Below are 15,311 nucleotides of genomic sequence, written 5' to 3'. Positions count from 1 at the left end.
TCAACCAGCTAATCATCTTTAAGGACAACAGAAAGCAAAATCAAGAGTCCTTGCATGTTTATGCTTTCTGGTCTAGGTGGGGACCTTAGTTACCATCAGCTTGTCATGTTCAGCGTTAGCCATGTTTAAGAGGGCCCAGACTCAAGAGCCTAGATTAGCTCATTAGATGGGCTTTTCTCCCTCTGCTTCTGTGAATCCTGACACCATTTAAAAATCTGTCATCTTTCTCATGTCTCCTTTAACTCTTCTAACCTCAAATGTGGCATATATAATTGTTCTTCTTTATCTCTGAATATTTAGACCAGGCTTATTATAAGAGAGAACTCCACCCCCTTCTTTGTTGCATGAATTTATTTCCCTTCAAAATAGGAGGAGCTGTCAAAATAGGAGATGCAGGTTTTGTTGGAGAAGTGGGCTTTTCCTCTCTTGAGCAACCATTTCTTTAATACTCTTTCCCTCCGCCAACATTTTAATGCAAATTCTGAAACATTCAAACAGGTTGATAGAACTATATACTCACCACCTAGACTTTATAGTGAATGTTTTGCTGTATATGTTTTATCACATGTCCATCTATTTATCCCTTTATCAACCCATAGTTTTTTGTTGCATTTCAAAATGTTGTATCAGTACATTGCACCCCAGTTGATTCAGCATGCATAATATTTACCTAGAATTCAAAATTGTTCTATGGCTCTTTTTTAGGTAGAATTTCCCATGTTTTAAATTTTGTTTGTAAGAGTATTGCTCCTTGAGGGTTTATTTTAAAATATGATACAGATGATGTGTATGTTTGATGATTTGTATGTTTATATGTTCTAGTTGTTTATACTGTTGAGAAGCTAGGTCATCTTGAAGCAAAATAGACAATTCACTTATGAATACATAAACCTGAACTTTTAACAATGAGCTGAGGAAGGTTAATGATCATTGATGCTTTTGTATATATTAAAAGAAAACCATGGCATTCAGCTATCCTGCTATGGCCTCAATAATGTAATGTCTCTGCAGGTTATGACCCTAAGAGAGGTCTGCATGTGCTCAGTGGGGTGGGGAGCACCTCCTCATAATTCTCATTTTTAAACGGCTTTATTAACATACAATTCCCATACTACAGTTTACCATTTTAAGGTTTACAATTCAGTGGTTTTTAGTATATTTACAGAGTTGTGCAAGTAGTACCACAATCAATTTCACAACATTTTCATTATCTGAGAAGGAAATTCCATACCTGTTACTAGTCACTGCCCATTTCCCCCACAACTTCTCCAGCCCTAAGCCACCACTAATCTACTCTCTACAAATTTGCCTATTCTGCACATTACACATAGATGGGATCATGTAATATGTAGTCTTTTGTTTCTGGCCTTCTTTTACTTAGCATAACGTTTCAAGGTTTCATCCAAGTTGTAGCATGTATCAGTACTTCCTTTTTATTGACAAATAATATTCCATTGAATGGATACCCTACAATTTATTAATTCATTCATCAGTTGATTGACATTGGGTTGTTTCTGCTGTTTGGTTGTTATGAATAATGTTTCTATGAACATTTCTCAGTAAGTTTTTGGGTAGACATAGGTTTTCATTTCTCTTGAGTTTATACCTAGAAGTAGAATTGCTGGGCCATATAGTAAATACGTATTTAACATTTTGAGGAACCACCGAACTGTTTTCCAGAGCAGCTGTACCATTTTGCACTCTTACCAGCAGTGTAAAGGAGTTCCATCCTTGTCAACACTTGTTATCTGTCACTTTGATTCAGGTCCTCCTACTGGGTGTGAAGTGGTATCTCACTGCAAGTTTTGATTTGCATTTCCCTGATATCTAATGATGTTAAGTATCTTTTCATGTTCTGTTGGCATTTGCGTATCTCCTTTGGAGAAAAGTCTTTTTAGATTTTTTACCCCCCTCCCTTTAAATTTGGTTGTTTAACTTTTTATTATTTTTATTTTTATTATTGAGTTGTAAGTTTTTTATTTTAATGTTTATTTATTTTTGAGAGACAGAGAGTGCGCAAGCGGGGCATGTGGTGAGGAAGGAGAGAGACAGAGAATCTGAAGCAAACTCCAGGCTCTGAGCTGACAGCACAGAACCCAATGCGGGCCTTGCACTCACAAACCATGAGATCATGACCTGACAAAGTTGAATGCTTAACTGCTTAACTGACTGAGCCACTCAGGAGCCCAAGTTGTAAGAGTCCTTTGTGTAGTCTAAATATAAGTTCTTTATTAGATATGTGATTTGTCAATATTTTGATCAATCATGTGGGGTTGTTTTTTTACTTTTTTGTGGTGTCCTTTGGTTTTTTAAAATAATTTTTTAAATGTTTTATTTATTTCTGAGAGAGAGAGAGAGAGAGAGAGCGAGAGAGCAGAGGAGGGTCAGAGAGAGAGGAGATACAGAATCTGAAGCAGGCTCCAGACTCTGAGTGAGCTGTCAGCACAGAGCCCGACGTGGGGCTCAAACCCACAAACCATGAGATCATGACCTGAGCTGAAGCCAGACGCTTAACTGACTGAGCTACCCAGGTGCCCCTTTTGTGGTGTCCTTTGAAGCACAAAAATTTTTAATTTTGATGGACTTTTATTTGTTTATTTCACTTGTGCTTTTTGTATCTTATCTAAGAAGGCATTGCCTAATCCAAGATGATGAAGATTTTATGTTTTCTTCTAAAGCTTTTATATTTTTAGCTCCTATTCTTTAGATTTGGTCCACTTAGTGTTGATTTTTGTGTATTGTGTGAGGTAGGGTTTTTTTCTTTTACTTTTCTTTCTTTCTTTCTTTCTTTTTTCTTTTTTGCATGTGAATGTCCAGTAATCCTAGCATCGTTTTTTAAAAAGGCATTCTTTACCCATTGAATTGCCTTGTCAAATTCAATAAACCATAAATCTAAGGGTGTATTTCTAGACTTTCAATGCTATTCCACTTAACCATATGTTTCCTTATACTAATAGCACACTACCTTGATTACTTTAGGTTTTTAGTAAGTTTTGAAAGTGGGAAGTGTGAATCATAAAATTTTGTTCTCCTGTTCCAAGATTTTTTTTTTTTTTTACTATTTTAGGTCCCTTGTATTTCCATACGAATTTTAACATCAGCTTGTCAATTTCTGGGGGAAAAAAAGGCAGATGGAATTTTCATAAGGATTCTGGTCAATCTGTAGATCAATTTGGAGAGTATTGCAGTCTTAGCAGTATTAAGTCTTTTGATTCATAAATATGAGATTTTCTTTAGGTCTTTTAAAATTTACTTAGGTCTTTTAAAATTTCTTTCAATAGTGTTTTGATCTTTTCAGAATACAAGTATTACACTTGTTTTGTTAAATTTATTCTTAAATATCTTGTTCTTTTTGATATATTGCTTTCTTAATCTCATTTTTGGATTCTTCATTGCTAGTATATAAAAATACAGTTGATATATATTGACCTATACCCTTCACTCTTGTTGAGTTCATTTATAATAATTTTCTAGTGAACTCCTTAGGATTATCTGTATGCAAGATCACATCATCTACAAATAGAGATCGTTTTATTTCTTCCATTTCAATACGGTTGCTTTTTATTTCTTTTTCTTGCATAGCTCTGTTTTCATTCTCCCCATAGGAGGAGCCTGGCATGCCTCATGAATCAGCAGAGGATTTGTTTCATTTCAACGTTGGGGGCTGGCATTTCTCAGTTCCCAGAAGCAAACTTGCGCAGTTTCCAGACTCCCTGCTGTGGAAAGAGGCTTCAGCCTTGACTTCTTTAGAAAGCCAGAGGCTATTCATTGACAGAGATGGTTCCACATTTAGGCACGTGCATTATTACCTCTACACCTCCAAACTCTCCTTCTCCAGTTGTGCAGAACTGAACTTACTCTATGAGCAAGCACTGGGTTTGCAGCTGATGCCTTTGCTGCAGGTAAGAAAGTCTTTCTTCCAGGAGTAATCAGTAACATAGGCTTTATAGCACTAAATGTTGTGTCCTTTCCTATACTGGTTGCTGGGATGAATAAGTTAATGGGAAAGTGTGATGAGTGAGTTAAAGTAATAAATAATAGGGGTGCCTGGGCGGCTCAGTCGGTTAAGCATCCAACTTCAGCTCAGGTCATGATCTCAAGGTTCGTGAGTTCAAACCCCGCATCAGGCTCTGTGCTGACAGCTCAGAGCCTGGAGTCTGTTTCAAAGTCTGTGACTCCCTCTCTCTCTGTCCCTCCCCTGCTCACATGCTCGTTTCCTCTCTCTCTCTTTCTCTGAAAAATAAGTAAACATTAAAAAAAGTAATAGGGGCACCTGGGTGGCTTAGTCGGTTAAGCGTCCGACTTTCGCTTAGGTCATGATCTCGTGGTTCGTGGGTTCGAGCCCCACGTCGGGCTCTGTGCTGACTGCCAGCTCAGAGCCTGGAGCCTGTTTCAGAGTCTGTGACTCCCTCTCTCTCTCTGACCCTCCCCTGCTCACGCTGTCTCTCTCTCTCTCCTAGAAATTAAAAAAAAAAAAAATTAAAAATAAATAAATAAATAAATAAATAAAGTAATAAACAATATACCGGAAATGCATGACCTGAATAAAGGGTTTCATCCTGACTCTGCCTTATTTATACCAGTACCCACCACAGACCCAGGATGGGACTTAACAATCTGCTGAGAGGGTGCCCTTGACTTTTGGAAATCCTATTTTAAGATTCTTCTTGAATCTTAATTTTCCTCGAAACTACAGAAACCATTTCTGTGGCTTCTCTTAAGTAGTTTATTCTTAGTTTTAGGACAATGATTTTTTTTTTTTAACTAGAAAAGCTAAATATTATGACTAAAAAGGGCCATTGGCCATGCTCCATATTAATTCCACTGTCTGGACAAAGTGTTGTTTACTCCATCTCCACAAGCACTGACCCAGCAAGTCATAGTTCAGCTTAGGGCACTACCAACTGTGCCTCCCCAACACCTCTTAGAAGAAAACTGAAGTAGATAGTGCATGTCTGGGTCATATAGGAATAAGAACATTTCATACTGTGTGTTTTTAAACATATTCCTTATTAAGTAACTTAATGTTTTTTTTCTTAAGTAATCATGCATTTTGAAATACTCCAGTGCAAGTTGATTATAGTATTCATTTCTTTTTTCTTTTACTTTTTAAAGTTTATTTATTTTGAGAGAGAGAGAGAGAGAGAGAGCCAGCAGGGGAGGGCCAAAGAAAGAGGGAGAATCTCAAGCAGGCTCTGCACTGAGAGTGCACTGACAGGACAGAGACTGATGTGGGGCTCGATGCCATGAAACGGTGAGATCATGACTTGAGCCGAATTGGACACTTAATTGACTAAGCCACCCAGGCACCCCTTCTTTTTATTTGTTTAAAGCTACCCACCTGAAATACATTTTTTTTCAACTACCCCTGAAGTGGAGAGCTAGAATTGCTTACAAATGGCTTCAAAAGTACTAAATGGCCTGGCATGTCAGGATTGCTGATGCCAAGGCACCATTTTGTGAAGAAAAAAAGGGAGTCACTTATTCATTGCAGAAAATCAAAGAGATCAGGGCAATTCTTTGAACCACTTTAAAGAACACAAGCCTATTATACAAACAGTTTAGAAAGCCCTTTAACTCCTTTCCTGTCCTCACTTCCCAAATGGAAACAAAATCTATCTGGGAAGAAACTTCAGAATGGGACGTAGCAACTTAGAGGCCAATGAGCTGGTCCAGTTCCCAAGTTCCAAGTTGTGTGAGCAGTAGAAATATTTGAAGAATCATGTGGCTCTGCCTCTCTAAAAGATATAATAAAACAAGTGCTTATGTTTTGGAAATAGCATTTTCAAAGAAATAAACATTTAGGCTGGCCGAACTGAAATGATGTTTATTCTTTAGAAGAGTGTAAATACAGCTGGAGAATCAATGGCCATCTCAAGCAAATCAACAGCCTCACACATTTCCATCACTTTCCCCATTGCTAAGGCCTGTCCATATATTCAGGTTCTTCCATAAATGTACAGATGCTTTGCTTGGAGAAAATGGAGTTTTCCAGTTATTAATCTAAAGATTTTCCTCAGGCAGCCCAATTTAATTCATTTGGGCAGTATTTACTGAAAACATTTTGGGTACCAGACATTATTCCTGTGGGTTTTAAGGAAAACATGGTATGAAAATATGATGTCACATGTGATTTTAAACTTTCTAGTAGCCATATTTTAAACAATTACAAAGTGACACTAATTTTAATATTTAACTAAATATATTTAAACTACTATCAACATGTAATAAGTATTTTAAAACTAATATATTTTACTTTTTTGTACTAAATCTTCAAAATCTGATATGTGTTTTATACTTACAATACATCTCAGAATCAGATGATTGCATTTTAAGTACTCAGTAGTCACATGTGGCTAATGGCTACCATATTAGACAGCACATATCTAAACTGTTCTTATGTGTTGGTGCTTCTCACTGTAGCATCCCTCAGATTTAACTCCTAGTAATAAAAATGGGACTTTGCTTCCTGGTAACTAAAGTTACTATGCACTCAACAGATCATATCCTACTCAGAATATGTTACTCAGTAGGCTTTTTTGGAAAGCCATGTAGAAGAGCCAACAATCAGAATGAGATGGGAAGTTTCTGGAGTACAGACACCTGGTCTCACACTGCTGCTACACTCCCCACCCCTCCGTAACCCCCCACATTTCCACTCTTTCTCCCAGCCTTCCTCCACCTGCCCACTCTACCTCCTTTCAGCCTGTAGCTTTGGCCTCCAACTGGCACACTCAGTATCTATTATTGTCTTGATTCCAAGCATAGCATTTATTATGTATTGAGAACCAATCAAGAACCAAGCAGTGGAGATATAGGAATGAACCATATAGCCATACAATGTCAGGTAGCAGTAAATTCTATGAAGAATAGAGCAGTGTTTCATGTGTAATAGTGAAGGAGGCATTTCTGTATTGTAGGACTTCCTGAGCCTTCAGAATGTGTTTATATGATTTTCTTTTTGTGTGTGTAGTTTTTCTGTCAGTCACTGCCCGTGTAGTACTGGAGCTTAGTTGAAAGAATAAAACATTTATATCTAACCTGCTTGTTTTTAAATGTACAAATGTGTAGTATGTGGAAAGGAGATACCAAGTGACTGAGACCAAGGAAGCTACTCCTTTCGAAAGAGTGGTAAGGGCAGGCCTCACTGACAAGGCAACATTTGAGCAGAAACCTGCAGGAGAAACAAGTCATGCTGCCGTCTGAGGAAAGAGCTTCCAGGCATAAGGAAAGGCACATAAAAACACCCTGAGGTTAGCGTGACTTGAAAGAGGCAATCTCAGAGGCCACTGTCTGGTACAATGAAAGGTAGAAGATCAAAAGTGGATGGTGAGGTCAGAGGAAGCCAGGGGGCAGATCTTACAGAGTCTTATAGGCCACATTAAAGACATAAGATCTCTTCTAAATATTATAGGTAGCTTTGGGAGATACTTAAAGAAGTAAACTGATCAAATTTAAGTTTCAAAAAGATAACTAGACCTTGGGTTAAGCAATGGATTCTCAGGTACAACACCAAAAGCACAAGCAACCAAAGAAAAAAAATAGATAAATTGGACTTCATCAAAGTTAAAAACTTTTGTGCTTCACAGGACACCATCAAGAAAATGAAAAAGACACCCCACAGAATGAAACAAAATATTTGCAAATCACATATCTGATAAGGGACTTGTATCCAGAATATATAAAGCACTCTTACAACTAAACAACAGAAAGACAATCCAATTTTAAAATGTGCAAAGGATTTGAATAGACATTTCTCCAAACAATATATACAGATGGGCAATAAGCACATGAAAAGATGTTTAACATCATTAGCCATGAGGGAAATCCAAATGAAAACCACAATGAGATATCACTTCACACCCCATAGGATGGCTATCATCAAAAAGACAGACTAGGGGTCCCTAGGGGACTCAGTTGGTTCAGCCTCCAACTCTTGATCTTGGCTCAGGTCATGATCTCACAGGTTCTGAGATGGAGCCCAGCATCGGGCTCTGCACTGACAACACGGAGCCTGCTTGGGATTCTCTCTCTCTCCCTCTTTCTCTCTCTCTCTGCCCTTCTCCCTCTCTCTCTCTCTCTCAAAAAGATAAGTAAATAAATTTAAAAAGAAAGAGAGAGAGAGAGAGAGAGGCAGTAACAGGTGTTGGCAAGAATGTGGAGAAATTGGAACCCTCAAACACTGCTAATGAGAATATAAATTTGTACAGCTTCTTTGGAAAACAGTCTGGCAGTTTCTCAAAAAGTTAAACACAGAGTTACAATGTGACCAAGTTAATTTCACTTCTAGGTTTATACCCAAGAAAAATTAAAACTAACATCTACACAAAAACTTGCAGACAAATGTTCATAGCAGCATTACTCATAGTAGCCAAAGAGTAGAAACAATCCTTATGTTCACCAGCTGATGAATAGGCAAATAAAATTTATATACATCCATACAAATGAATATTATTTGTCAGTAAAAAGGAATGAAGTGGGGCACCTGGGTGGTTCAGTTGGTTGAGTGTCTGACTTCGGCTCAGGTCATGATCTTGCAGTTCAAGAGTTTGAGCCAGACATTGCTCTCTGTGCTAACAGCTCAGAGCCTGGAGCCTTCTTCAGATTGTGTCTCCCTCTCTTTCTGTCCCTCCCCCACTCACGCTCTGTCTCTCTCTTGCTCTCTCAAAAATAAATAAATAAGTAATAATAATTAATTAAAACATAAATTTAAAAAATCTTTTTAAGGAATGAAGTACGGATACATGTAACAACAAGCATGAACTTCAAAACATTAAGCTAAGGGAAAGAAGCCAGATGCAAAAATGTATGATCCCATTTATGTAAAATATGCATAATAGGTAAAGTTATAGAGACAGAAAGTAGATTAGTTGTTGCCTAGCACTAAGGTAGAGGGTGGGAAGGATAGGGTGGGCAGGATTAGCAATGACTGTTAATGCACGCAGAGTTACTTTTTAGAATGCTGAAATAGAGTGTAGTGATGATTGCACAATTCTGTGAACACACTAAAAACCATTGAACTGTACAATTTAAATTGGAGATTTTATCATTCATATTATATATAATGTGAATACATTTCACATTAAATATATTTCAATAAAACTATTTAAAAAATCATTGACTTCTGTCTTGATATTAGACCAGGAGTCATCAAACTATAGCCCAAGGATGAAATCTAGTCCACTACCCTTTTATACAATCGTGTTAGCTACAAATGAGTTTTACATTTTTAGATGGTTAAACAAAAACCAAAAGAAAAATATTGTGTGGCACATAAAAATGATATGAAATTCAAATTTCAGTATCCATTAAGTTAAAAAAAAACCCATTTATTTATTTTTGAAGGAAAGAGAGACAGAGCATGAGTGGGTAAGGGGCAAAGAGAGAAGGAGACACAGAACCTTCTGCTCAGAGCAGGCTCCAGGCTCTGAGCTGTCAGCACAGAGCCCAATGTGGGGCGCGAACGCATGAGCAGTGAAATCATGACCTGAGCTGAAGTCAGACACCCAACTGAGAGAACCACCCAGGCACCCCTGTGTCCATTAAGTTTTATTGGAACACAGCCATGCTCATTTGTTTATGTATTATTTATAGCTGCTCTTGAGCTACATACAATACAGAGTTGAATAGTTGCAACAGGGACCATATTCTCAAAGCCTAAAATATTTACTCTCTTCCCTTTTACAGAAAAAAATTTGCCAACCCCTGGCCTATACTCCAGTGAGACACAGCAAGAAGCAGGAAGACCAGTTAGGAGGTTCCTATAGCACCCAGATAAAAGATAGTGGTAGTTTGACCTAAGGTGGCAAAAGAAGTGTTCAAATTCTGGATGTGTCTTGATAAAACTGACACAGTTTGCTAATGAATTGTTGGTAGAGTGAAAGAGAATACATAATTCCTTTGTATCCTGAGCATTAAGGTGAATGGTGGATTCCAAGGGATGTGCAGGGTTAGGGGGAGAAATCAGGAGTTAGGATTTGAATGTGTTAAGTTTAAGAGACAAGAAAAGGGTATTTATTAAACATCCAAGTGGCAATGGTGAGAAGGCAGCTGAATGTATAAGTTTTGGAATTCATGGGAGCAGTCTGATCTAGAGGTATAAATTTGGGAGTCATCAAAGCTGGTATATAAATCCATTAGCTTGGATGTTCACAGGGGAAACACAAAGTAGTCATTCCAGGTCTGTACATTAACATTATAGTACTTCCTAGAACTTTCTATGTGATTTGAGAGTCCCCTTTGACTAGATGTAAACTGCTTCAAGCCTCTCACAAGCTTTCAGCCTGGTTGAGAGTCATAGCTGCTACTACAGTGTGAAATTTCTCTTCAGGGTCACTCACAAGGGTTCAAGGTTTTTGGCAGACTGTCAGTTCCCTTTTACTTGCCCCCTTGAAGCCCACTGAGGACTTAGTATAACAGCATATGCTTGTATTTCCTTTTCCACCACCCTCTGGGGACTTCTACGCTTGGAAGCTTAAATTATTCTCCCTGTGAGCATTCTGCTACCAGCAAGCAACCTGAATACACCTGCATTCCTTGTGCTCAAGGGAGCCAGGAAGGTTTTTTTTTTTTTTTTGCTGATCACACAAATGATGCTTTTAGGAAAACAGACCAGTGACAGTCTCACAGTTCCTATTACTCACGATGTTAAGACAGATTACCAGTGTGGTCTTGGAAAGGAAGATTACATAAACAGTAGATATTCATCCTAACAGTGTAGCTTGTCTGTGGATATGGGTAAATGGACGACCCTTGACCTGGCAACTGCTTGCCTTGGCTCATAGCCCAACACATACCCACACCTACATGCATGTGTGGGCACTCACACACAACACTTTGAAGTCCAGTCATGTCCCTAAGCACCCGAACACCTTCTCTCCACACCTTTTTACTTGCTGTTCCTTCTTCCTAGAATGCTTTCCCTTTAAGATTTACCCTAAATATGGTCCAAGGGAAGCCTAGCCTGACACTTGCAGGCAGAGTTTTTGTCTCTCTGCTCTGCTCTCAGAGTTAATTCCTGTCACTTATCAATGCTGATTCTATTTGGACCAGGTATTCATATGTCTTTCTCCCTCACTAGCCTGTATTCTGTTCATGTTTGCATTTCTAGTATCTCATAGTGCCCAGCCTGTAACAGGTGTTTAATAAACATCCACTGAGAGAACACTGAATGGCCTATGAAGGCTGAATCTACTTCTGCAGGGTGAGGACAGTGGAGAGGCAGGTTTGAGATGCTGAGAGTTGTGTCTTATTTGATTTCTTTGGCTGATAGCAGCCATTCTCCACATCCTTTTGTTGTACTCACCTTGCTTCCCTTGAGCTGCAGATTGATTGCTGGCCTTCCTTGTTTTTACAAGGCAGTTGCAAGCTCCCCCAAGCTCCCTCCAACAGCCCACATCAGAACATTAGGCATCTCTAAGCACTGGTTGTCCTTTAGAAAACCTCCATGAAGTCCTAGAGTGCTTCCAGTAGTGCATTCGTCAGCCATCTTTTGGCAACCATACCTATACACATACACACTCGCCCCCATGCCATTCATCTTGCATTGCTTCTGATTGACATATTTTTTCACTACTATCTAGGCCAAAAGTAACATTAATTATCCTTGTGCTAGTAATTAGCCATCTGAATTTGGGTCCATATTTCCCTAAAGAAATCCTCCCTCTAATAACTTTCTAGGTCACAGCATGTGAATAGTAAAAGTCATAGAAGTAATATTCAGGCCATTCAGAAGTGGAATTGAAGTCCATAGAAGACCTGCCAAATACTCTGTGACAATTTCAGCCAACAAAGCCAAAGAACAGCTGGAAGCTAGGCTCTCTGAAATTCTCTTCACTCATCTCTTACTTCATTCATTCTATGATAATATATTGAGATTCCTCAGGCACTGTTGTGGGTGCTGCAAATAAAGCAGAGAACAAAACAGGCAAGATCATAAGGGTATTGAAGGTTTTATCTACTAGGGAAGACTAGCAGATGTTAAATAAATAAGTGTTACTAAGAACAATAAAGCAGAGTGAGGGGGTTAGGGACTGTGTTCTTTGGGTTCTTAGAGCACCCAAAGGGCTTCACACGAGTAGAAGGCCTTGTGTTTCTAGAAGCCAGAGCAAGGGTTGGTTGAGAGAATTTAGAATAACCTGGTTAAGGCTCCTGGGCCTAGTGCATGCAGCATGACTTGACTGGCAAGAATTGTGATCTTTTGGGATTTATTTGTATGTTTTTTTCTTTTTAAAAAAATTTTTTTAATGTTTTATTTATTTCTAGGAGAGAGAGAGAGAGAGACAGCGTGAGCAGGGGAGGGTCAGAGAGAGAGGGAGTCACAGACTCTGAAACAGGCTCCAGGCTCTGAGCTGGCAGTCAGCACAGAGCCCGACGCGGGGCTCGAACCCATGAACCGCGAGATCATGACCTAAGCGAAAGTCGGACGCTTAACCGACTAAGCCACCCAGGTGCCCCTGTATGGTTTTTTCTTAAGGTTTTTCAAACATACCTTTCTTGGAGAGAATGGTACAGCTCACACTTCACATTTACAGAAGTAGCAAGAAATGGAGATTTCATTTCTACAAAATAGATCATTCTCCCCTCAGCTAATACATCTCTCAAGCTAGTTGGAGTGTCATTACTGACCCACCCCACAGGGTATACCTGGGTACCAAACAGCACTTCCAAAAAGGGTGTCCAGGCCCAGAACAACAGGTTGCTCTCCCAGACAGGGATCTCCCTCCCCCAGTACATCCCTTCCACAATGGCTAATATTATAGAGTTGTTCAAAGGCACTGTTGTTTCCTCCACTGGGACAGAATTTCAGGATTTGAATCTGCAAGTGAAATAAATGGCAAGTTCAGGTTCTTCTGATGCTATCAGCTTAGCATGGGTTTCGAATGGTCTGCCTGTCTCTTGCAGGCTCTCCCTAGTTTTACTCTCTTTTCTTGTTACTTCACCCAACATCTTTTGATCCATCACCAATCAGACTCAAGTTGAGACTTTTCTTCCTGTCATTCTGTCTCCTCCTCCTCCTTCATCCTTGTCCCTCTTCCCCTTAGATCTTCCCTCTGGACTTTAGGTCCCAACTTGGAATCACTGTCTTCACTGCCCTCTGAACTCTCTGAGCACTGCCCAGTGTAATCCTATGTTGGCTTTTCCTATGGTTTTGGATACTCAGCATCTTTGGATACTCAGTTTTTGTTAATGTAGTCTGCTTCTCTGCCAGCTCATTTTGGGCTCCCTCATGTCTCATTTTGCTCTTCTTTCCAGAGGACTCAGCCTCCTAGCTCTCCATTTATGTGAATTCTTTCATTTAATGCAGGAGTTGAGCATTTACTATACATCAGGTTCTAGACTAGGAGCTGGGGATGCTTCCAAGTCAGTCCTTCCTCCCAAAGCCTGAAAGAATGGGCCTGAATCCAAGCCACAGAGACCCAGATAAAGTTATAAGGGTTTATGGGAACAAAGGAGGATGACCCCCTCTAGCTAGGGGAGACTCCATGCTTTTCAGGCAGAGAAGGGAGAAGATAAGTGTTTGGAGAGTATATATAATTGAGGAGTCATTATAGAACGTAGTGTCTTTGGAGTTGTGTGGAGTTTAGTGTTGCTGATGATGGAGTGTGGACAGAAAGGATGGTAGGAGATGAAGCTGGAAAGGTAGTTTAGGACTTGACTATTAAGAGGAAGGAAATTAGGGGCACCTGGGTGGCTCAGTCAGTTAAGCATCTGACTTTGGCTCAGGTCTCGATCTCGTGGTTTGTGGGTATGAGCCCTGCATCGAGCTTTGAGCTGACAGTACAAACCCTGCTTGGGATTCTCTCTCTCCCCCTCCCCTACTTGCACTCTCTCTCTTCAAAATAAACTTTTAAAAAAGGAAATTAACATTATATTATTTCCTTTAATCCTTACAACAACATCTTCCAGATTTTACTATCTCGACTTTGCCTGTGAGGAGCCTGAGGCTTCTAGAGGTTAAGTGTCAGATGGGAGGCAGCTGGTCAAGAGCAATAGTTAAGAGAACAGACTCTAGAATCCTGGCTTCCATTCCTAGCATCTCCTCTTACTTGGAGCACTAAGTACTCATTCTCTTCTTGAGTCTTTGTTTCTCATTTGCTAAAATGGACTGATAATAGTAAAACCTACTTAGTGTGTGTGAGGGGGGCTTTAGGAGGGTTCAATTTTAAAATGCCTAGGCAGGGTGCCTGGCTGGCTCAGTAAAGTGTGAGACTCTTGATCTTGGGATTATGAGTTCAAACCCCACACTGGATATAGAGATTACTTAAAAGATAAAATCTTAAAAAATAAAAAAAGTGCCTGCTCTTAAGTTACAGCTCTTAAGTGACCAAGCAAGATTCAGACCCCAGTCTGTCTGAGTTCAAGGCCCTATGCTTGTTGTGTATAACCTGCTGCCTCCATTGATTGTGAAGGACCTCACATACAATGCTAAGAAGAATTTGGATGCCCCACAGGTAGTGGGGAGCACTGAAGTTTTTTAAGATGCAGAGTAGTTTGGACTCATTTGCATGTTTGAAAGATCACTGTATGGAAAGGGCCCAGGGGTGACTGGACCAGGACTGGGGAAAGGGAAAGGAGAAGAGGGTGGAGCAGAAAGCAGGGGATGGAGTCATAGGGTGTGCTGGCTGACTGAGTGGAGACAGTGTGAGTATCAGTCAAGTCACAGTTCCTGCTTTAAATCCTTCAATGGCTTCACTTAACCAGGGGATATGTCAAACTCCTCAGCCCAACTTACAGAGCTCTTCACTCTCTGGCTCTTGTTTACTGGTCTAGACTCAACTTCCTCACTCCCTCAACCTCCATATACCTTAAAGCTACAATCAAGGCACAGAGGCAGGTGGCTCAGTATATATCTCTACCTACCATCTTCCCACTCTTTCCTGTCACTCCTGTGAAGTCACTATTTTCTTTGTCCCTTTTCTTAGTACAAATACTACCACATTATATATTATAATCATATTATTAATAATAATTATTAATATTAATATCATCTCATTTTAAGTCAATCCTGCTCATTCACTGATGCAGAAACTGTTCCAGTCTGTCACCTTCCTAGAACCTCAACTTTATTTCTCTTTGCCTGAGGCCAACTACTCCCTCATACAGAAACCCATCTCTCACCAGTTTCCCTCCTTAAGATAGCTGACAGCTTCACATAGAAGCTAAAGTTGTGTGCAATCCTGACCAAAAAGGGATAAGAAAGCCTAGATTTTCTTGCAATGCTGTGGAAAGAAATCCTAGGTTCCTAGAGCTCCTGAAACTTCAAAAACAATGTTGGCTCTTATTTCAGTATATGGAAATTGTTAATTTTC

At 39.6% G+C, this 15,311-nt stretch overlaps 1 protein-coding gene across 4 annotated transcripts in view; it reads left to right on the top strand.

The window, feature by feature from the left end:
- The window catches only part of KCTD19 (potassium channel tetramerization domain containing 19), a 30,682-nt gene that overhangs the window by 983 nt on the left and 14,388 nt on the right, over positions 1-15,311 (top strand). For 3 of the 4 annotated variants that reach the window (XM_077755580.1, XM_077755581.1, XM_077755579.1), the window contains exon 2: positions 3,606-3,902. The exons of the other annotated variant lie outside the window; for it this stretch is intronic. In XM_077755580.1, the coding sequence (XP_077611706.1) occupies positions 3,606-3,902 (297 nt within the window). The remainder of the gene's footprint in view (positions 1-3,605; positions 3,903-15,311) is intronic. 4 annotated transcript variants of the gene reach the window in all.

The sequence above is a fragment of the Crocuta crocuta genome, unplaced genomic scaffold (genome assembly GCF_008692635.1).
Source record: "Crocuta crocuta isolate KB4526 unplaced genomic scaffold, BGI_CrCroc_1.0 scaffold152, whole genome shotgun sequence".
Lineage (NCBI taxonomy): Eukaryota > Metazoa > Chordata > Mammalia > Carnivora > Hyaenidae > Crocuta > Crocuta crocuta.
The sequence above is the reverse complement of the archived record's forward strand: the minus strand, read 5'-3'. Positions and strand labels throughout refer to the sequence as shown.